The sequence below is a fragment of the Nansenia antarctica genome, assembly GCF_963989245.1.
Source record: "Nansenia antarctica genome assembly, chromosome: 7".
Taxonomy (NCBI): domain Eukaryota; kingdom Metazoa; phylum Chordata; class Actinopteri; order Argentiniformes; family Microstomatidae; genus Nansenia; species Nansenia antarctica.
Window position 1 is genome coordinate 50,898,876 of NC_137677.1, and position 22,669 is coordinate 50,921,544.

Sequence of the window (22,669 nt, forward strand, 5' to 3'; positions counted from 1 at the left end):
ACACGTGTGGGGGTGTTTTTGTTTAGAACTGACAGGATTTGGTTCTTTTAACATGTACCTGGGATGATGGAGCCAGCTTCAGGCAGAAATACTAAACATGTGTCTCCACGGCCTTGAGACTTCACAGGCTTCTGACTACGGCGCTCGGCTCTGTAAACACAGTTTCCTCTAGTGGCTCTGTGTTTGGACAGGAAACAAGGAAACTGATGGAACACTGGCTTAGAAGGCCACTGCTACACTGAGCCCAAATGGTACGGCGGTTAATGGACTACATTAGGGGAAATGTGAAAAATAAACATGTTTCAGATTTCAGCTCCAGTGATCTTCATCCATGTCGGGTTCTGTTTTTAATTTGCTCATGTGGGATGTGTCTGCAGCTGGGCCCAACATGAACCACAGTGTGCAGAGATCTTTATCTTTCACATGACTCAGAAAAACCAACACCACACACACACACACACACGCACACGCACACACACACACACACACACACACACGCACACGCACACACACACACACACACACACACACACACACACACACACATACGCATACGCATACACAGTGGAATGTTTGTTTCGGTGGCAGTCTGATTCTGTTCTTTAGATTTAAGTCCCGATGACATCATTGATGGGGGAGAATAGGGAGTGGGAGATAAGAATTATTAGATGGATAGACTCAAGGTAGTTTAGTTGTGGTGGAGAGAAACAGAAAGAGGATAGAGTGGGCATGAGCTGAAGGAGGGAGTGAGGGAGGTCAGAGAAATGACAAAGAGGCAGAATAACATGTTTTAAAGAGAGAGATTTTGTCTGCCTGCCTGTTTCCGCTATGAAATGCTGTTATAAGACTCAATGCTCCCCTCTTGTGGCCGTTTTATTAAACCACAGTTACTCCTAATTAATTTATTATTATTATCGTACTTATTAATCTTAACATGATTTATTAATCTGTATTCTAATAAGCAGAAATAAATCATAATAATTCTGTTGTATAACCTTTTTGAACCATGTAAAAATCTATTAGAAACGATTTAGAGGGTTTGAAAACATATCAGGAGATAGGAGAAGGAGATGGGAAAGCATGTCTTCCTTGTGTGTGTGTCCACAAACTGTTATTTCTTTAACATCCATATATTTTAAATATTGAATCCTACAGGACAGCATGTATGTAGAATATTTTCATGTTAATGCATCGTGCAGCCAAATGAAAACAGAAAATGTCTTTCCTCTCAACCTCTACTTGAATTTCTATATAACTGTACTTACAGCAGTGACAACAGCTGTTTGAAGCTGTTCAGCAGAACTGTGGGTAAGGGAACTGAGAGAATGGAGGGGAATGTAGTGAGAGTCTGAGAGAAATATCAACGCAGTGCAAGAGGAAACACTACTTTATTTTTTTCCCTTCTGCAAGGCCAAGTTAGTCCAATCCCTTTTTGCCTTTCCCCCCTTGTTTTCCTCTGTGATCAGGTCAATCTCAGGTCAATCACAGTTTCTGATGTTGGTGTCATTTGCTGGAGAATTTTGGAGGGGGTCAGTGACCTTCAGTAAGCCGGGAGATGGTCCGAGGGTATCTTTAACTGGGGGGGGGGGGCAGTGGAGGTGAGTGCTGCTGGGCAGGGTTGTTGGACCTCATCATCAGTGGGGGGTCTCTGGAGGGTTCGTTGGAGATCTGCAGCATGGGTGTGCTGATCTCACTGGACTGCTGGCCACTGGCCACCCGCAGCAAGCAGCTGAGGACCATGTCTTTGGCCCGGCCGGCCTCCAGGTTCCCCTCGCGGCTCAGCTGCAGGGTGATCTGATCCAGGCTGGTTAGGATCAACTCTGAGGCCAGCAGGTGGCAAGCAGAGCATGGGTCTGACCCAGGACCAGCGCCCCCCATGCGGGCCATACTCTCCAGCATGTACTGCTGGTACAGGTCCAGGAGCTTGTGCTCCAGGTAGCGGTTGAGGAGGGAGTTAGATAGGGGCCCCTCGCGCCCCTGGAGCACAACGCTCCGGTCTCGTCCGCTCCCCAGCCTCCAGCGGGATGAACCCCCTCTCGGTGGACGCAGAGGCCCATCTAGGGAGGCCTGTTCTGGGGGAGAGTCCTCTGCAGCTGGTGGGACGTCACAGGATTGGAGGAAGGGGCCGTCAGCCTGGTTCTCACTGCAGGGCAGGAGCTCCCCGTTGTGGGCAGAGAGAGGCAGCACCTGGTCCCCTCCGATGTGGAGGTCACTGTAGTTCTTACAGATGCTGTGGCAGGAGGAGGGCACCAGGAAGGGCATGTCACCACCGGGCTGAGGCTGCCCAGGGACCTCCATCGCTGGGGAGATCTGCCTTCCAGGCTGCAGGGCCTGATATGGAAATGCCTGGGATTGGATTTTAATCCCCCTGCAGGGCCTCTGGTTTTGGGCTATCCTAGGGAATGTGGAGCGACCCTTACCACTTTTCTGCTCTGGAGATCCCTGGAGTGTGGAGGGAGTGCAGGAGGGAGAGGTGGAGAGGAGGGCAGCTGCAGCAGACTGTGACCCAGGCCTGACACTCCACTGGGGGTCTGTGACGGGAGGCATCGTGTCGGCCTTCTCCAGGTCAGTGCAGTACGTCATGCTCCACAGTCTGCTCTCACACAGCATGGCTGGACCAGGGAACAAACATCATCTCAATCATCCAATCGGAGGACAGGCTCATCGCATGGAACGGGAATGAGGAATGGTATTCCATTCCATGCATACCAATGAGCCCGTCCTCCGATTTCTACCACCACTAGCCTCCACTGCAGTCATCATATCACATGACCCAGTCTTACACGGTTCAGTATGTGCACTGCAGGCGAGGCTGGTGAAGGGATAAACCGGAGGACGGGCTCATTGTAATGTATGGAATGGAATGTGGAATGGCATGCATCCCATGCATTACAATGAGCCCGTCCTTCAATTTCTACCTCTACTAGCCTCCACTGGTGTACTGTACTGTTGCTTTAAACGCCACTTGCCTCTCTGCCATGTGAATACTGCACAAACATTCAAAATAATTTGTTATTTACTGTAGTGGAACCAAAAGGGTCCTAAAAACTGTGATAATGTCTTAGATTAGTCGTTATCTGCTAAAACATTTACGTTTGAAATTACATTTCCTTTAAAGCTGTTTGGTCAGCACTTAGTGCCGATATGTGCATTAAGGCCCCATTTTGTATATTTCATGACAGTTACTCATGGGTAAAATATTTGTCAATTATGCCTCTGGTCAAGTAGGCATACAGTGGCTTATTTGAAAACATTGTGCAGTAATAGTCTGATATATTACCTTCAAATCTCAATGATGCTACACGTCTCTTGAACTCAGATAGTCCCAACTGGTTGCTGTGTGTGGAATATGAGCTCTCTTCTCCTCATGGTATGAAGGACTGTCTGCTACTCTGGGTCTAAGCAGTGCAGGCAGCTGTGTGGGTTTATGTATGAGTGTGTAGCAGGTGAGAGGAGCTCCTGCTTCATACACTAAGAGGAAGTGAGAGGACTATCACTCACACTAATTGTCCAATATTATGTAGTTAAAATAAAATGGTGATTATTGAATAGATTAGATTAGATTAGATTCAACTTTATTGTCATGGCAGAGGACAAGTACTATACAATGAAATGCAGTTTACCATCCAATCAAAAGTGCAAATAGTGATATAAGGGCATGATATAAATAGAACAAGAATGGTAGTGATAGGTAACTATGCAATATACAGCATGTGCAGAGGTAGTATTAGTAGTTTAGTTTAGAGATATATACAGTTATGGGCTATATACAGTTATGAGCTATGTACAGTTAGGTAGATAGTACAATGAGGTAGTTTATGTACAGTATCTAATGTGCAGAAGTATAAAAGAAGCTGTATCAGGAGACATGTGCAATGTGCAATATACAGTATGTTCAAAGGTAGTGATGTAAACATCAGTAGTGCAAAGGTTATAGAGTGATCACATTAACCAGGGATGAGCAGCCATCAAAGTATTGTCATAAGACTGTCATCGAATTGCATAGTTCTATGAAAATGAAATAACAACTCTGGTGCTACAGGTGTGGACCAAATATGCCTCATTAACGTATAGCATTGTGCTGTGTCATAACATTGACTTATATGTCAGAGGCAAAGTCATGGTATCTGTCAGTGGTTAAACACAGTGGTTAGTTCTGTTTTCTCAGTGAGGCCAGGTGTGTGGTCCAAAAGAAGAAGGGAGGTTTGATTTAAGCAGAATGAAACTACTTCAGCCTCAAATCTTCTCGTCTTATCGTCTCATTGTAAAAGGATGTGACCCCTTTTATGGCTGATGTAAAACTTTGGGGGGTTTTGGTTGATAGGGAGTTGGGTGAGAGGGCATGGGCCTATTTTACTGTATGTGTAGAACTAAACTGTTTCAAAATCATGCTGACATTGAACTTAACTTGAACCCTAACTTACCATACATTATGGGCCGGTTTCACAGACAAGGCTTGAGCCTAGTACTGGACTAAATCACACTTTCAATGTAAAATCTCCATTGAAGATGCTTTTTAGTCCAGGATTAGGCTTAAGCCTTGTCTGTGAAACTGGCTATATCATCAATGGTACGAAACATACAGAACGGACAAAAAAGCGAACACCGAATATACATTGAAGACATCACATAATCCACACTACAAACATCAAGGGACAAGATCAAAACTCAACATGACAAAGAGACATGCATTACAGTATGGACAAGAAACAATAGAAACTGGGACTTTTACATGTAGAATGTAATTAAATAATGTTAAAGTTTTTTGACAGCGGAAGATGTCAGTAATTAACTGGAACAACATTCAACATGGGAGGAGGGCAAAAAAGATAGTGATATAGTAGTATAGTAATATTTATTGAAGTGTTGGTATATGTGTGTGTGTGTGTGTGTGTGTGTGTGTGTGTGTGTGTGTGTGTGTGTGTGTGTGTGTGTGTGTGTGTGTGTGTGTGTGTGTGTGTGTGTGTGTGTGTGGGTGGGTGTTGTGTGTGTGTGTGTGTGTGTGTGTGTGTGTGTGTGTGTGTGTCAGTGAGTCATTTTCTTGCACCCAAAGCAGAATAAAATGGAGAGGGCTGAGGAGATGCGCTCCCAGAACGCTTGCTTCGGCTCCTCCTTGCTGCTGCAGACGGTCAGCCACTGTGTCTGAAGAGAAAACAGAGAACAGGATATGACATCATATAACCATGTCTCCATCCTATAATGTTAATATTGTGTGTAATATGGAGAAAGTGGTGGGAAAGGAAGGCTGAACAGACAAGAGTGTACAGTGTATATCTGGACAGTACAGATATTGTAAATGGCCTCTTACCATTAGGGCAGGAGGGGACCACCGTGTTCTTGCAGGGTTTCTGTGAAAAAAACTACAATAGAAAAGTAATGTCGGCCTATCCTACAGTGGGCTTCTCAGCCTTGAGCTTCATGACTGGGAAACACAATAATAGTGTTTCCCTCCAACACAAGGATAACAATGTTTTATGTGAGGCACCAGTATGACCTGGGTGACTACATCATGGAATACAACTGAACATTTCAATAGAGGTATTATTGAAGGGAGGGGACGGGGTTACTTACTATTCTTTCTGGCTCTTTCTAGCTCATCCAGCTCTGAGCCCGCTCCAGCAGTCTGTCGCCATCTACCAGGTTTGGGGGGGTTTGGGGCCACTTGGAGGCTTCGGCACCAGGCCGTACAACAGTAGAGTAAAAACCATATCATATTGACCACCAGAGTTGGAAGGTTTAGGGGACAGGAATGCTCTGGGGAGTATGGGGGGGGGGCAGGGAGGGTCCAAGCCTGATAGAATAAAACAATAATTAATCTGGGTAATTAGGATCTAATGGCGATTTTGAGCCCATATTATACACAACAATATCACATTTTGATCCCTAACATTCGTTTAACTGCCTAATATGTATCAATATATCAAACCAAACGGGATATGGGCTAGACTACCTCCAAGAAACAAAATAATTTTCCAAGTCACGTTTGTAAACTTACTTTGTACAGTTGTTGGGGGCGCAAGTTGACCACGCTCCTCTCCTTCCACACTGCTACCTGCTGTGCTGACAGAAGTTAAACTGGACCCGAAGAAACTACATTGATCATAAAAGTATCATAAAGAATGTGTGAATATTACCGTATAGGACGTTATTCAACCTGCATACATCGTAGACCACTGTCCACTAAATAATAATAACACATAAAGACTGGGCTGTCCATAAATATGTTTCCATAAGTACCAGTCTGCTCACCAACGCCTCTATGGATCAAGTGAGTTTCAACAATTTGGCTTAAATGTTTTTGTTGTTGTTTTCGTTTAGGCTATACAATCATGTGAACAAATTAGGACACCCCATGAAATATTGAGTTATTTTAAGAGAAATATGGACATATTAATGGACATATTGGACATATTAATATTTGATCTTCTTTCAAACAATATCTAGATCTAGATCATAGATAATGGTGATGTAATTGAACAAAACATGACAATTTAACTTTGGTATCAGTTATTTAACAAACAATTAACAAAGATGCTCGTTGGTACGGCTTTCTTTTATTTAGGATTGTAAATCCCAATACACACCTTGCCTCTACCAGCCCCCACCCCTCAGTTTTGCGCGTTCACGCGTAGGGGAAAGGTGTCCCGACTCCCGACTCTGTTGGGATCAAGGGGTAGGGCTCCATGGCCTCCAGGGGCTCTAACCCCGAATGTTTTATGAATAGCCACGGATCTCCGGATCCTGGCTGTGGGTAAAAAAAAGTCGCCATCTACCACATCGTCATTTAGCTCATCTCTGTCGATTTAGCGCAAGCCCCCAACCCTCAACCAAACACTCCGCTATCTATCACAGACACTTCATAGTCATACAACAGTAAACTCTCAGTGTAAGTGATGGAAAGTTTTCAATCATAGAGGTCTAGGCCTGTTTTATGAAGAAGGCTATGCCATGTCTGGGAGTTTTCCATTTCATAGGCATATAGTTTGCTCTCCGGTCTATGGTTAATAGAGATCCTCGCCTGGTGTCAGTCGATGACTATCCAGCAGAGAGACCAGCACAACAATAGAGAGCCTGACACATGAGTCCACAGTTGCTTTAATAATTTATTTGGCGGGGAAACTGGGGTATTACGCGTAGGTCAAACTAATCCCATAGTTTATTCGTCATCACCACGTGGTCCAGACGACTTCAAATATCCAATTGCAGATTCTCTTACGAAATAAAACGTAGGATAGGTCTAGCTTCAGGTATTAATATCACAGGACACTGGCGGCCTCAGGGGGGGGGGGGGGGGGGGGCGACCGCCCCTCCTGGTGCCCCCACGGTTGAAAAACGTCTGTCTTAAGTGCCCTTTTGAGTGGCGAAAATGAGAGGACGTGCCCTATTGGCTGCCCTTCCAATGGTCTAAACATGACCATGTGCACTGATGGGGTCCCATGTTGTGCAGTAGCTGCCCTTTTTTTCTTTTCGCCCCTGCCCTTCAAACAGCCTGAGTCCGCCACTGTCACAGGATATAGGATATTGGATTGTGCGTATGAGGTTTGCAAACTAAGCTTATATCTCATTGACCTGTGATCTAGCCTAGAATAGAAGTAGCCTGTTAATGTTGATCTATTGGTCATATAAACTAGGCCAAGTGATAGCTTGGTGTGCATTTTGGCATTTTGGCATTTTGGCGCGCGGGGCCTTATTGCGCTAGTGGTTTGTGGCGCCGATCAGGACATTCGACACGCGACTCCTGTTCAATAATAATGAGAGTAGAAGGTTGAATTACGGGCCCGTTGCCATAGCACAACCCCATAGCGACGGTCCACGGAGTCGTGAAATGATCAATCCGGCGTTTCTTCCCCTGCGAGGACTCACTGGCCGTATGCTATTTCAGCACCATGGACAAGATCATCGTAATTCCGTGTTGGTTCAAACGCTCGGTGGACCTGTTGAAAACTGAATAATAGGTCTATCCATTAGGCTACTGATGGGTGCGCCGTCAACCAGGCTCGACAATCATACGACCAATAGATTTGTCAATTTTGAGTCACTCCTCCACGTGGAGGGATGTTCAGGAAGATCAATAATGTGTTTCGACCGAATCAGCACCCAGGACATCGGACTCGAGACGGCGGCTCCCGGTCCGAGCAGGACTACCACAGCGCGTGCACCGTGAAGCTCGTGCGCAGCACCTCCATGCTCGTGGTGGGCGAGAGGACACATCAATCAACTGGCAACTCTACTTTAAAACGGAGCAAAAGTACGGTGAGCTTTGAATCCACCACAGCGTTGTACGTCTACCAGAGGCAGGAGGACCGGTTATGGCTTTACTCTCAGGATCAGAACTGCTTACAGTACCTGGAGGAGCTCGTGGCCTTGAGGCGCCAGTACACGAGGAGTGTCAACAATCTTAAAACCAAGCAGACGAAAGGAGCCACCATCTCCTCCAAAAAGAAACCTGCGCCGCCCCCGCCCACCTCCAAAGACGCACAGGTGGCTGGTGACCTCCTCAACGATAATAATAAGCAATCTATCTTCTTTCCTGTTTAGAGCCATGCTGCAACAGCTAAACGTTGCTGTTTTTTTAACACACAGATTTCAATGATCAAACCTTCGGCCCCTCCGATCCCCAACGAGGAGGACTCTCTGGAGTTCTTCGACGCTGTCATTGCGAGCTGTGACCCCGAGCCCGCGCGCAAACCTCACATAGACGACGGGCACGCGGACGTAGACTTCATCGGTGAGTTTGGTGTTTTTTTTAAGGTATCAGCACCACGCAGGGGGGGGCTACATAATTGGGGCTACAAAAGTCCTGACATTCAATAAAAGTATTTACGCCTACCCCCCCCCCCCCCCCCACACACACACACACACACCTAAAAGTATTTACGCCTAACCCCCCCCCCCCTCTCTCTCTCTCTCTCTCTCTCTCTCTCTCTCTCTCTCTCTCTCTCTCTCTCTCTCTCTCTCTCTCTCTCTCTCTCTCTCTCTCTCTCTCTCTCTCTCTCTCTCTCTCTCTCTCTCTCTCTCTCTCTCTCTCTCTCTCTCTCTCTCTCTCTCTCTCTCTCTCTCTCTCTCTCTCTCTCTCTCTCTCTCTCTCTCTCTCTCTCTCTCTCTCTCTCTCTCTCTCTCTCTCAGTGGCCACCAGCACCAGTGAGCACGACCTCCACTCAAACTGGGTTATGCGGGTCCCGCGGTTACCGATGGAGGACTCCAAGCTGAAGAAGCCGGGGAAAGCCGGTGGTGAAAGTGCGGCCAAAAATAAAAACGACAACGGGACCACAAGTAGCCGGCGGCGGCTTCAGAGGAACCCAATACACCTTCCTAAAGTAGTCGAGAGCGCCTTTCAGACTCTGCGCTTCAAGCCCAAAGTGAAAAAAAAGAAAGAGTAAGGTCCAATCGTAAACTGTGTGTTTATTAAGCCTACCATTCCGGGTAATCGGAGGTCACTTTTCGGGAGGTCCCCCCTGTGAGCAGCTGGCAGGGGAACACCACAGGGAGAAAACACCCTAAATAGTTGTGAAGTAAACTGGGGAAGTGAGAGAGGGAGGTGAGGTTAAAGTAGAGGAAGTGGGAACTGAGAGAGGGGATGACGAGCCAACGAAAGCACTGTGTTTGAGGACCCAGAACTCATTTTTCTACTTGTGGTCTGATTAATAATACAAAGAGCGGCTTTTCTGGAGTAATGTGTCTAACCCGATCTACAATGGTGCGTATACGCGGCTACCTGCGTAAAGCCTGCGTAAACAAAATGATTCAGCTAATACTACAGCCAAGTCTGTAAAAAAAATAAAAAAAATACAACTGCCTATTCAATTTAGTCATTGTACATATGACTAGGATCACTAGGGAGAGAGGACATTGGACATGGTAGACCTGTCTACCGGTATCACCCTATAACATGATTCTTTATAGGCTTCACTATATCTTAACCAAAGTTGTGCAAGTCACTGCTACAGAAGTTTGAGTTTTATATGCCACCATTGTGACTTCACATTTGTATTTGTGTTTATTTATTTACATTAAAATGGGTCATAAGTGGCACATTTTTTCCATGACTTCATGTGAAGCTGGTCTATTGTCTGAGTGCACTTTCTCTGAAATATGAGACCACAGGTTATACTGGCTGTGTTGATCTGTTGTCATCTGAGCCCAGGGAGCCTAGATGGGGAGCCCTGTCCTAACAACACTCACCAAACAAACAGCAGTAACTACCGACTGAATTAATAAATCAATTACTGGACACAAATATATATATATATATATATCACTTATCTCTGAATCTCATATCTCGCTTCTGACTAAGTGAGACTAATATTTCACATTTCATTTTCACACAAAGTTTCACATTTAAGTTGACCCTGTTGAAAAGTTCATCAAAAAACCTTGAAGAAACTAGCTATTCATTCACTGTAACGCAATGCATTGATCCGCACAAGAAAAGAGAAAATCCTTGTATTGCTCGATCTAACGGAGGACAAATTCAAAGTTTGTTCTGTTTTCTTTTCTTTATTACCAAAAGTGTACACACACAGATACATCACAGCATTCAGTTCTTCTCTGCTTTGACCTTAGGGCTGAAGAAAGCAGACATACTCTTCATGCCTGTTTTGTCCACCTTTGCAAGAGTTTTCTGAGCTGCACTCATCTTCTTGGGCGGCTGAAGAGAAAAGAGAAAAATCAATATCACATCTCATCGGCTTTGAGTGAAGAGAGGGACATAAAAGTACATATCATCCTTAACAGGAAGACTTCTGCAAGGTTAGAGGGAGGTCTTCTGCAAGGTTACAGAAGCTACTTTGACAATCATCTGGATTTTCAGTCCAACAGACATCAAACTGCATTTCTATTCCTTGCAAGCGGCAAGGAATTCTTTGCTACAAACAAATATCCCTCTAAAACTAAAAACCCCAAAAGGACATGGAAGAACTCTTTAAGAATAATCCCCCCCGCCCCGCTCTATGCACACTCACTTTGCGGGCAAAATCGGCGCTGTTGAATTTGGTGTAGTCCTCTCCTGCCTCCACTAGCATGTCAGACATTTTCCGCTTCTGCACACAGAAGAGCTTTAGATCACTCAGAACACCCACCACACCACAGACACGCAAGTTACCATTGATTGATTGATTGATTATACTTTATTGTCCCAGAGGGGAAATGTGTCTTGGGCATGGTACTTTCATGCTTCAAGAGCAACAGAGACGATACATACAACATACAGTAGACAAAGTAAACAACAGGACAGCAACAAACATTGAGTGACATTGGCAGCGGTTTCCACCTGGACATGGCATCATTTGGTATAAATATATATTGCACATAACCCTTCAAGTGGTGTTTTCGAATATTGCACATGGCCCTTCAAGTGGTGTCTAAGATAAAGTGCAGGTGCTGGTGATCATGTCCTAATCATCGTTTCTGCTTGAGCGAATTGATTAGTTTAATGGAGAATGGGACAAATGATAGTTTTAAGAGCTTATAATTACATCTTGGCATGCGAAGCCTTCTACCTAGGGGGAGAACTTTGTATTCTGTGGAGAGTGGATGTTGGGGGTCTGCGATTATCTTGTTAGCCTTGTCCAGCTTTTTCATATAGTTTATTTAGGATCACATAGTCTCTTTCACCTACAATTTTCATAGCTGTTTTGTGAATGCTGACTAGTCTGTTTTTTTTTTGTACAGTTAAGTTGCCAAACCACACAATTATTCCATATCTGATTACACTTTCAACAATGGACTGATAGAAAATTCTCATGATCTGCTTTCTCACCCCATAAAGTCTGAGTCGCCTCAGGTGATAAAGCCTCTGCTGTAGTTTGTTACATAAGCTGTCTAAGTGTGTATTCCAGCAGAGATGGTTGTCTAATTGAATACCTAAGTACTTATAAGAGGGCACCTGGATGATTGTTTGGTCTTTAACGACCACAGGCTCATGGTCAGTTACCTGCCTTGGGTCTAACACAACCTCCTGAGTTTTGGTGAGGTTTAAGATGAGATTGTTGCTGTCGCACCATTTAGTGAATATGTTAATCTCATCATGGAGCACCGAGGGGTCTGTATCTTTATCAAGGAGACTTAGAATTGCAGTGTCGTCAGCATATTTTATAATATGGTTGCTTGGGTGGTTACTTTTACAGTCGTTGGTGTATACTGAGAAAAGATATGGGGACAGAACGCAACCTTGGGGGACACCTGTACTGCAGTGTTTAGTCACTGACAGTGTTCCATTGACTTTCACTTGCTGTTCTCTTTCTAACATGAAGGAATGGATCCATTTGATTAAAGTACTATTGACACCCATGTCTTTGAGCTTTCCTAAGAGCACGTGGGGTTGTACCGTATTAAAGGCGGAACTAAAGTCAACAAACATAATTCGGGCATAGGCCTTTTTGTTCTCGAGGTGCTTGGATACAGAATGTGTGATATAGAGAATAGCATCCTCCGTGCTACGGTTCTGTTTATAGGCAAATTGAAAGACATCTAGCAGTGGGTCAATGTGTTTTCTAAGCAGAGACAGTACATATCATTCAAAACATTTAATCACAATGGAAGTTAGAGCAATGGGGCGGAAGTCATTATTCTCCATGGCACGAGGTTTTTTCGGCACAGGGATTATAATTGACTTCCTCCACAGAGCTGGAACCTCGGTATTCAGGGACTTTTCAAATAGCGGACACCATGCTGTTGTTAGTTCTTCTGCACAGTTTTTGAGAAGAGAAGCTGATACCATGACCACACTGTGACTCCATCAAACAAAACATATCAAGTTGTACAACTTAGAATAACATAAACAGGAGCTGATGTATCAATTTACTACATGTCTATATGCAAATGTAACATCCTGAGACCCGAAAGCCAAAGAACAGCTGGAGAACATACCTTTGAAGGAGGCTCCACCTCTTTTGGACTTAGGAGCTCAGGTAACCTGTCAGGAGGGAGGGAGGGAGGTAGAAGACCACTGCATTATCACAAACAAAGTATTGGTGCTTCACCTGCATTATACCCTCAATAATCACTGATTTACTGTAGCATTGGTACAATTCTCCTTATTCTTGATGACATAGTCCTAGACAATACATGAGCATGTGTATATATCTCTACTGTGAATGATTGCCATATCCAGACTGTATTATATGTAAGGACCCCCAGGTTGCACTGTAGAATAAAGGGTGTCAACAGTGATGTCCTTGTACCTTTGAAATCTCACTGTAGCCAGTGTTACCTCCAGCCAATCACAGTTGCTCCCCAATCTATGAGTCTCACTAGGCCTATTAAGTTAGCTCTTACAAACACAAGATCCTTAACGAATAAAACCTTTGTTTTGAACGATTTTATCACTACATATAATTAGGAGTTTCTATTTCTAACAGAGACCTGGTTAACGTCCAGTGACATCAGTGCCTTCGCTGAACTATGTTCCCCCAATTACATGTTTTTTAATTCGCCCAGACTCGCAGGTTGTGGAGGTGGCCTTGCTGTGGCTTTTAAAAATCATTTGCACTGCAGCCTTATCCCAGTGGAGAAACCTTCTAGCTTTTAAGTACTGATGTTCAAAGTCAAGTGTGATACCCCTGTTTGCTGTATTGTTATATATCGCCCTCCTAAACCAAACAGTAATTTTTTTGCTGACTTCTCTGATCTTATTTCTTTTATCATTCTTAACTATGACAAAATCATATTGGTTGGTGATTTTAATATGCACGTGGACAACCCTACTAACAGTCCTGCCACTGAATTTTTAAGCATTTGTGATTCCTTTAACCTAAAGCAGCATGTATCTCTGCCTACACATGAACGTGGCCACACTCTTGACTTAGTTTTTACTATGGGTTTATCTGTTAACTCCCTCACCCTAAAAGACTCAGTTTCTGATCACAAAACTGTGCTATTTGATATTTCCCTTCGCGTAGCTGTTCCTTCCCCAAAATGTACAGTTCACTCCCGCATTTTTAACGAGAGATCTGCTGTTAATTGTTCCTCTATCTTCTCTGCTCAGTGCAACAGCTTAACACAGTTTAATGATGTAAATTATTTGGTTGATCAGTTTAATACTCGATGTTCATCAGTTTTAGATCACATTGCTCCCAACCAAGGTCAAGGTGTCAGGCAAATCCATCACCTTGGATAAATGATGATACTTGCCAACTAAAAAGAGAATGTAGAAGAGCAGAAAGAAAGTGGAAGAAAAGTAACCTACAGGTCCACCTCCTTATTATGAGAGATGTTGTCTGCTTACAATTTATTAATCAAAAAAGAGAGACTTAAGTATTTTACAAGCCTTGTAGCAGCACAAAAGTATAACGCCAGAGTTCTCTTCAGCACCATTGATAAACTTGTAAACCCTGCTCCTTCAGTTGTCTCGGCCTCCTAGTTTTTAGCTTATTTTGTTGAGAAGGTTAAGGGTATCAAAGCCTCTATAACGCCCCCTACCTCATGCATGGTTACTACAGACGCCTCCCCCAGAGTGCTGAGTGAATTCACACCTATTTCCATGGATAATTTGCTTGACATTGTGTCACATATGGCGCTTTTCCATTGACCGGCACGGCACGGCTCCGCACGGCTCGCCTCGGCACGCTTTTGAACAGTTCTGGGTACGAGACGTTTTCCACTATACAGGAACGACCCGGGACTGTAGGAGGAGTTACGTGTCATAAGATTCCCCCCGCTATACAGATCAGGAAATGCGATAAGAATTATGTCAAAATGCAGCACTATCGTGCACAGATCAGCCTTACAACATGTAACGTTAAGTGCCTGTTACTTGCCGCTTTCAGGTCTAGTAGACTAGTTTAGATCTCGCAACCAGGGAAATGCCGACATGAAATGCGACACGATTCTATTTTTATTTCTCCTGACACGTTGCTATTTCTCCTGACACGTTGACCTGTGCTTTTTTTTGTTGGTGAACTACCGTAATAAGCCTAAAAAAGTTCAACTGTTCAAAAAGTGCAACTTCTCTGCTTTCAGAAACTGTTTGAATTTTTTAGATTGGGCATATAGTTCATGAATTACGATAGTTTGAAGGAACGCTGTAAAATCCTGTCTGCAGACAGCTCCGGCTTCGGAGCAAGACACGAATCTATCGCATTAGTCAAATACATGCTCACATCCAGTCATCCGCTCACTGCTCTCCATCAAAAATGGCACATCCATCAATAATATGACATAATAACAACTGCTCTGATTAGATTGCTTAGATTGTTTAATACATCAACAGGGGGAAAAGCGAGATGAACTCGCGAGTATCATGCTTCCTCCATTGAACGGAAAGTCCTATCTATTCCATTCAAAGTGTTTTAGCCTTCCCCCTTTCCACTGGTAATAAGGAATTGGCAAGAATAGATAGATATAAATAGATCAACATAATGCAGCACTATCATGCACAGATCAGCCTTAAAACATGTAACGTTAGATATATAACGGAGCGAATCTACCGGCATTTGACTGCCGCTGGACTGAGGAACAGCATAGGCACAGGACATCGCCACAACAGCGATTTCTTTTGTTATGCTTGTTGTAAATAAAAGTTCTATGATGCATTGAAATGACATTAAACTAAGATAATACGATGGTTAGCATAATTTTTCCAATCTTTATTAATAAGTTATTACAGAAACAGTAAGTGACATTTTCCTAGAGCGAAATCTGTTGTGGTATTTAAAGATGGCGGTTAGCGAAGAAATCTATGAACATGGGATGACGATTTCCATTGACCAATCAACGGTGTGCAGCGTCACACGTCACACGCAGCCTGGCAAAAAAGTACCTTTCGCTACCCATCCCGAACAAGAACTATTTTAGTTCTTGTTCGGCACGGGTACCAGAAATGGCACGGGTACTTTTGGCAGTGGAAAAAGGATAATAAACCGGGCCAGCCCGGGCTGACCCGGGTTGGCCCTGTAGTGGAAAAGCGCCAATATGCACCTATCCTCTTGTGGCCTTGACACTATACCCCCCAGATTCTTCAAAGAGGTATTTAAAGTAATTGCCCCTTGTCTTCTCTTCATTGTGAATGAGTCTCTGTCCTCCGGTTTGTTCCCAGATTATTTCAAACAAGCCTGTATTCAGCCCCTTCTGAAGAAACCTAGTCTTGATCCAACACTCCCCCAAAATTATAGGCCAATCTCAAAACTACCCTTTGTCTCGAAATGAATTGAAAAGGCAGTTGCTAAACAACTTCTGGAAATAGTGGAAACAAATGACATTCTCGACCCATTTCAATCTGGGTTTCGTAGGCTGCATAGCACTGAAACGGCTTTGTTGAAAGTCACTAACGACATTCTTATGAATACAGACTCTGGTCATCACTCCATTCTAATGTTGTTGGATTTGTCTGCCGCCTTTGACACAGTTGATCATACCATCCTGCTGGATAGACTAAAGCATTGGGTCGGCATAGATGGAACTGCCCTCAGATGGCTTCACATCAAGAAATTAGTTCAGTCTTGTTTTTTCCAACTCAGAAACATTGCCAAAATCAGATCAGCACTGCCAAAGAATATTATAGAGCAAATCATTCATGCTTTTATCTCTTCCCGTTTGAATTACTGTAACACATTTTTTTCCTGCTTAAGTGATTCCGCAATTGCTCGACTCCAACTAGTTCAGAACGCTGCTGCGAGGCTTCTGACATACACTAAACGAAGAGAGCATAATTACCCCCATTCTAGCCCACTTACATTGGCTTCCCGTACGTTTTAGAATACAATTCAAGATCCTCCTGATCACCTTTAAGGCCCTCCATGGCATGGCACCCTCCTATATTTCCGATCTTTTAATACAATACATTGCGCCTAGATCTCTTAGATCGTCTGACCAACGGCTTTTAATTGTCCCACAGTCCAGGCTCAAAACAAAGGGGTGCTTTTACTGTTGTAGCTCCAACATTATGGAATCGCCTCCCCCTCACTGTCAGGTTAGCTGGGTCTGTACCACTTTTTAAAACAACGTTTAAAAACCCACTTATATAGGATGGCATTTTTACAAGTTGTTTTCTCTTTTTACTTCTGATATGTGCATTGATTTTATCATTTTATCATTCGTTAATTTTATCATTTTATCATTCGTTCATTTTATCATTTTATCATTTGTTATATTGCTTGTGTGAAGTGCTTGTTTCCTTTTTAATGAATTACGCTGGCTGTTTAGTTGCTGTTATGCAATATTCTACCAAATGTACTGTGAAGCACTTTGTGACTGCTGTCTTAATAAGTGCTATACAAATAAATAAAAGTTAAGTTAAAGTATATACCCTAAATGCTTGAGCAGGGCTTTGCTCAAGTCTTCACTGATGTACTCCGAGATCATCCCATGGGCATACCGCAGGTAATCATCTGTGCCCCATTGGAGAGAGACCGCATGATTAGTTGAAGCACCATGGCATTATACAGACAGTAATGCAATGATAACCGTCTTTATTTATTTATTTCGTAATATCAGCTTGTTTGACGTCAAATGCTTGATGTGTAACTTCATGTGAGTTCAATGTGTAAACTGATGGTCTTTGCAATGGTTTTGACGCCATCCACTGGTCAATGTTGTCATAGCATTAAGAAAAAAACAAGACTAACCATCGCCAGCGTCCGACTCCAGCTTCACTCTGACGAATGTCGTCGACTTCACCCCTTGCCCCACAGAGATGTTACTCTTTCTGAGGGCTTTGACCGTACTCTCCGCCTGGAAACATGAGGTACACCCCAACCCACAACATCAGTTATTACCCTCCTAGTCCAGGGGGGTATTCCATCAACGTCGCTAAAGGACAATCTTTTGATAAATCCTGCAAGAGTTATAAACAAAAATCCAGCCTTATTTTGATAAGTCTCGCGAGACTCGCGTTATTAAAATAAGTCTGGATTTTCCTTTAGTGATGTTGATGGAACACCCCCCTGGGAAGCCCACAAAGGCTTGTTGATTAGTTGATAAGCTTAATCTTGTTTAATAGCACTGGGCTGGAACAAAGGCACCCTGTGTGTCCTCAGGGGGGGAAGGAGAGTGAATGTAGAGAACATCTGCACACAGCTGTCAGGCAGCAGCACTTGGTTACCTTTTTCTTTAGCCAGTCCATTGTTCTCTCCTGGCTATAGCGGTGAAACCTCAGGCTCCCTACCTCTGGAAGGGATGAGAGACAGAGCATTACAACACACGCAGTCACCGGGCATGACCCTTTGATTAACGTCCGCTAAACCGTCCTGCTTGACCTCTGACCTTTCTCCTCAGTGATGTGGTGCAGGGAGACCAGAGAGCGTGTACAGCTGAGCAGCCTGGAACATGCTGGGAAATCATCATCCATTACCACCTGGTCTACGGGCTGGAACTTCCCCTACAGAGCACAGACAGAGATGATGTCACAAACAGAGGGAGACAGAAAAACGTAGGAGTAGAGACAGAATGAGATGATGTAACAAAGAGAAGTAGACAGAAATACCCTACTGTGGGTATTTCACAACAAACTTCAGAATGTAGACAAAACTGAATACCCTGGTCATTCTTGGAGACAGCCGTTGGCGTTATGATTGCTAGCCAAAAGAGAGTCAGCGCGGTAGCTAACTAAACGGAAATTCCAGTAGTAAACCTTGGGCTAAATCAGAACATCTTTGCCATTCGTTAGCTGCCGCTCAGATTTACTTTTGCTAGCAATCATGACGGTGACGTCTGTCTCTAAGAACAACGATTGTCTCCAATTCTGTTTACATTCTGCAGTTTGTGACGTACAGACTTCTATTTCTATGTGACAGACAGACTGCTTCCGTTTACATGTTTGTGACATCTATTTACATGTTTTCTGCAGTTTGGGACGTAGAGACTTTTGGTGTTGCACAAACTTCTGTTGCTATATGACAGACGGACATGACATCACAAATGGAAGAATTCAAACAACGGAGACCTGCAGACTCTGATGTCACAATAAGGACAAGTGTGACCCCGACAGTGATCATAAAAACAAGCTTGAATCAGAGAGGTGACATCACAAAGCAGACAGTGATGACAGCACAGAGGTAGATCTATGGATGACAGTGGCTGCGTCCGTAAATTCGCTCTGGAATATGATTAGCACTCATGGAATGCCTCTTGTCCAATCAAATTAGTCCCTTTATGATGTTGAAGCCAGAGTGTGCTCCGGTACTCTCAGAGCGAATTTACGAACACAGCCATAATGTCAACACAGTATTGATGACAATTAGTCTAGGCCTAATTGTGTCTGTGTGTCACAATGAATGAAGACCTCAGTCCAAAAACTTGGGCGAGGGTGTATACACTGATGAGTGAAAACATTATGCCCACCTGCACAATATAGCCTTCGTTGCTCTCACGCATCGATGAGCCTTGAACGCCCAAAACCCTGTCACCAGTTTGTGGTTTGTCCCTCCTCGGACCGCTGTCGGTAGGTACTCACCATTGCTGACTGGGAGCACACCACACCTGACCCTAACCCTGACCCTAACCCTGACCCCACAAGCCTTTCTGTTTCAGAGATGCTCTGACCCAGTATTCTAGCCATAACAATTTGGCCCTTGTCAAAGTCACTCTCTCTCCTGAGGGTCAGGGTTAGGGTTGGGGTTGGGGTCAGGCTCAGGCCTTGTCAAAGTCACTCAGGTCTTTACTCTCCTGAGGGTGAGGGTCAGGGTTAGGGTTGGCGGTCAGGGTCAGGCCTTGTCAAAGTCAGTCAGGTCTTTACTCTCCTGAGGGTCAGGGTTAAGGTTAGGGTCAGGGTCAGGTCTTGTCAAAGTCACTCTTGCTCATTTCTCCTGCATCTAACACATCAACTTCAAGTACTGACTGTTTGCTTGTTGCCTAACATATCCCACCCCTTGACAGGTGTCAGTAACACAGCAATCAATGTTATTCCCTTCACCTGTCAGTGGTCATAATGTTTTGGCTCATCTGTGTATATGCCTAGTGTAGTGAATCTAAGAAGAACCTTACCTTTGCCTTGATCAAATAGGGCAACAGAAGGTATAGGGGATCCATAGGGGTAACATACAGAAGTCTTCCATCTATTCAAATGAAAAGCATTGACTTTCAATAAAAGAAAACAGGGTACACTAGCTTTTATGACTATTATAAAGATATATGTTTTCTCTACAATTATAAAGACGGTCTGAAAAGAGGTGCTGGTTCTCCATTGAGTTAAGCTACTGCAACATTAAGTATAGCTACTGCAAAATGCAGTACATCACATCAATATTTTGTCCAGTAAACGTATTTCCAATGAGCCTATTCAAGTGAAATGTGCACCAGACTTTGGTATTAACTCAAACAATCCAGACAAAAAATCTAAACATTAAAGTCCATATGTAAATAAAGTTATGTGTAATTAAGTGGAGCACAGCAAGAAAGGGCAAGGAACCAGCTGAAAACCCTAACTAATTAGGAGGCAACTGTACCTCATATCTGTGCTAATAAATGTCAGCTGGGTAAGAATATATTGATGGGCTATAAAAGTTATTTTTATATCAACTTGTTGGAATGGCCCAGTCAATCACCTGACTTAAACCCAATTGAACATTTGTGGAAGCATCTGAAGATCCAGATTCACAAGAGGGCCCCCCGCAATCTTCAAGATTTAAAGACAATCTGTGTAGAGGAATGGGAATTACTTCATACAGAAAGTGCCTTGAAGCTGTCATTACAAACAAAGGCATCTCCACTAAGTATTGAATTAATTTCAGTTACTGTGTTCAATACCTTTTTCTTGTTTCATTCCACTTTATTACACACAACTTTATTTACATATGGACTTTAATGTTTAGATTGTTTGTCTGGACTGTTTGAGTTAATACCAAAGTCTGGTGCAAATTTCACTTGAATAGGCTAATTGGAAATACAATGCAACACAAATGTTGATGTGTTCAATACTTATTTTCCCCACTGTAGATAAAGACAGAGGTCTGGGTGGCAGCACCTCTCCATGGCATTACTGTAGCCTTTTCTCCATCATTAGAAACACGACTCCTCACGTCCTCCACTTCACGTCCTACTGGAAATGCATTGGAGGAGAAGATCTAGGTTCTTCCCCTGGCATATTCTCCTCCAATGCATTCTGAGGACACAGCCAGTGGAGGACGGAGAAGAGGACGCAAGGAGAAATGTCTGTTGACTAACCTGGCTGGACAGTCTGGCCAATGAACCAGGAGTGGTAATCTTCACTGAAGGCTTTGACCTCATACAGCTGACCGTCACCACTGCCCAACAGATAGAGGGAAGCTGCATCTGGAAAAGTAGATAAAAATAGGTTTCAAGCTACCTTCACACTACCACACTCTAATAGTATAGTGTTGACTTCATTGGAATTGACATGGATGGATGGACCTTACTAACATGAAATAGCTAATGTTACCTGTTGAAGGATTCCTGAGTCTAATGAAAGAGGGGTCACTGTCGTTCTTGGGTTCAACAGCAGAGTCTGTGGGCAATAAGATTCAAACACAGGTCATGATGACACCATCATGTCGTCATGACGCTGGCTGATTTATGTGTCTCACTGAGGGAATAATGTCATAAAATGTCACTTAAAGGCACAATCTGGGATTTGTTCTGCAGTTCAAAGGTCATTTAAATGTGTGATATACCCATTGATTCTAAAAGAATATTGTATGCAATTTCTTTCCTTACCATAACCCAAAATATAAGGTTATTCAATGTTTGTAAACAATCAATGTCTTTGTAAACAAGCAGTCTATCTTATTTTAGAGAGGCCACATTACCCTAACATCTCTAGACTTGTCTTTATACCAAAACAATTTACAGGGAATAAGGGATTGCACCTTTAATTGTGGCTAGCTAGCTAACATCATGTCTTGTGTTGTTGGTCTCCATACTAAATTGACAAGCTTCAGTTTAAGTGTGGCGATGGAGCAGTAGCTCTTCTGAGTTAGCTGTGACATTGTTGTCAATGTGAGTAAGTTAGCTACCTACCTGCAGCAATTATGACCCAACTACTGTCATGTTGTGCTTGTGGCGTGCGCTTCTTTTTAGTAGCCATTTCAGACAAATGAAGTAGAAATGTATTTTTCAATTACTTTTAGGCAACCTGTTTAGTATCAACACAGCTAGCTTGCTGGCTAACTGTTGTCATCAGAAAGTACGAAAGCATGGGATACTGCTGGGTGGTATTCCATCAACGTCGTTAAATGAACTCTCGCGAGAGTTATCAAAATGAGCCTGGTTTTTAAATATAAATCTCGCGAGATTGCTCAGAAAAAGCCTAGATTTTCCTTCAGCGACGTTGATGGAATACCCCCCTGGAGGAGGAGGCGTAAACACCGTGAGCAGACAGAAAAGGCGGGCAGCCGTGTGTTTTTCCACAAGGGGTTAGGGATGCATGTTTTTTTTTAGTATAGGCTTTATTTCCGTAGCTGCAGCTATAGTTACAGTTTCAGCCTGTACAGATGACAGTAAAATGCTGTTTAGTGATAAATCAGCTATAGTCTATCATTTCCACTGGATCCCAAAAGTGGCACATTCTATGACGTCATCTTAAGGCTACACGCACCACAATAACAACATAAGAAATACATTATTTAAGCGTTATGGAACGATAGGCCGTGGTATATCGTGGATATTGCCACAGCTGGCGGGGTGGTTAGGCACGACGTGAAGCGGAGTTACGGGGTTACTGTGTGATACATGTTGGTGCTGGAGGCTGGCTGTATACATTTGCAATATAAAATCCTCA

General features: G+C 43.5%; 3 protein-coding genes across 3 annotated transcripts; 1 reads left to right on the top strand and 2 right to left on the bottom strand.

Annotated features, from left to right (window-relative positions):
* Positions 1-1,572: 1,572 nt before the first annotated feature.
* LOC308162730 (TLR adapter interacting with SLC15A4 on the lysosome) lies at positions 1,573-2,583 on the bottom strand (the record flags this gene model as incomplete). Its single annotated transcript, XM_080536872.1, has 1 exon — positions 1,573-2,583. The coding sequence occupies one exon, from the start codon at positions 2,581-2,583 to the stop codon at positions 1,573-1,575; it is 1,011 nt and encodes a 336-aa protein (XP_080392998.1).
* A 5,472-nt stretch (positions 2,584-8,055) lies between these two features.
* Positions 8,056-9,380, top strand: c9h13orf42 (chromosome 9 C13orf42 homolog; the record flags this gene model as incomplete). Its single annotated transcript, XM_080535491.1, has 3 exons — positions 8,056-8,481; positions 8,584-8,728; positions 9,127-9,380. 3 exons carry the CDS (start codon positions 8,056-8,058, stop codon positions 9,378-9,380), a joined length of 825 nt encoding a protein of 274 aa, XP_080391617.1.
* Positions 9,381-10,509: 1,129 nt separating this feature from the next.
* rnaseh2b (ribonuclease H2, subunit B) lies at positions 10,510-22,059 on the bottom strand. The gene is made up of 11 exons (XM_080537306.1): positions 21,910-22,059; positions 21,332-21,397; positions 21,097-21,204; positions 19,918-19,988; positions 18,199-18,313; positions 18,038-18,102; positions 17,562-17,667; positions 17,243-17,324; positions 12,868-12,913; positions 10,962-11,039; positions 10,510-10,648 (listed from the first exon to the last, which is right to left on the bottom strand). Exons 1-11 carry the CDS (start codon positions 21,974-21,976, stop codon positions 10,538-10,540), a joined length of 915 nt encoding a protein of 304 aa, XP_080393432.1. The 5' UTR covers positions 21,977-22,059; the 3' UTR covers positions 10,510-10,537.
* Between the last annotated feature and the right edge of the window lie 610 nt (positions 22,060-22,669).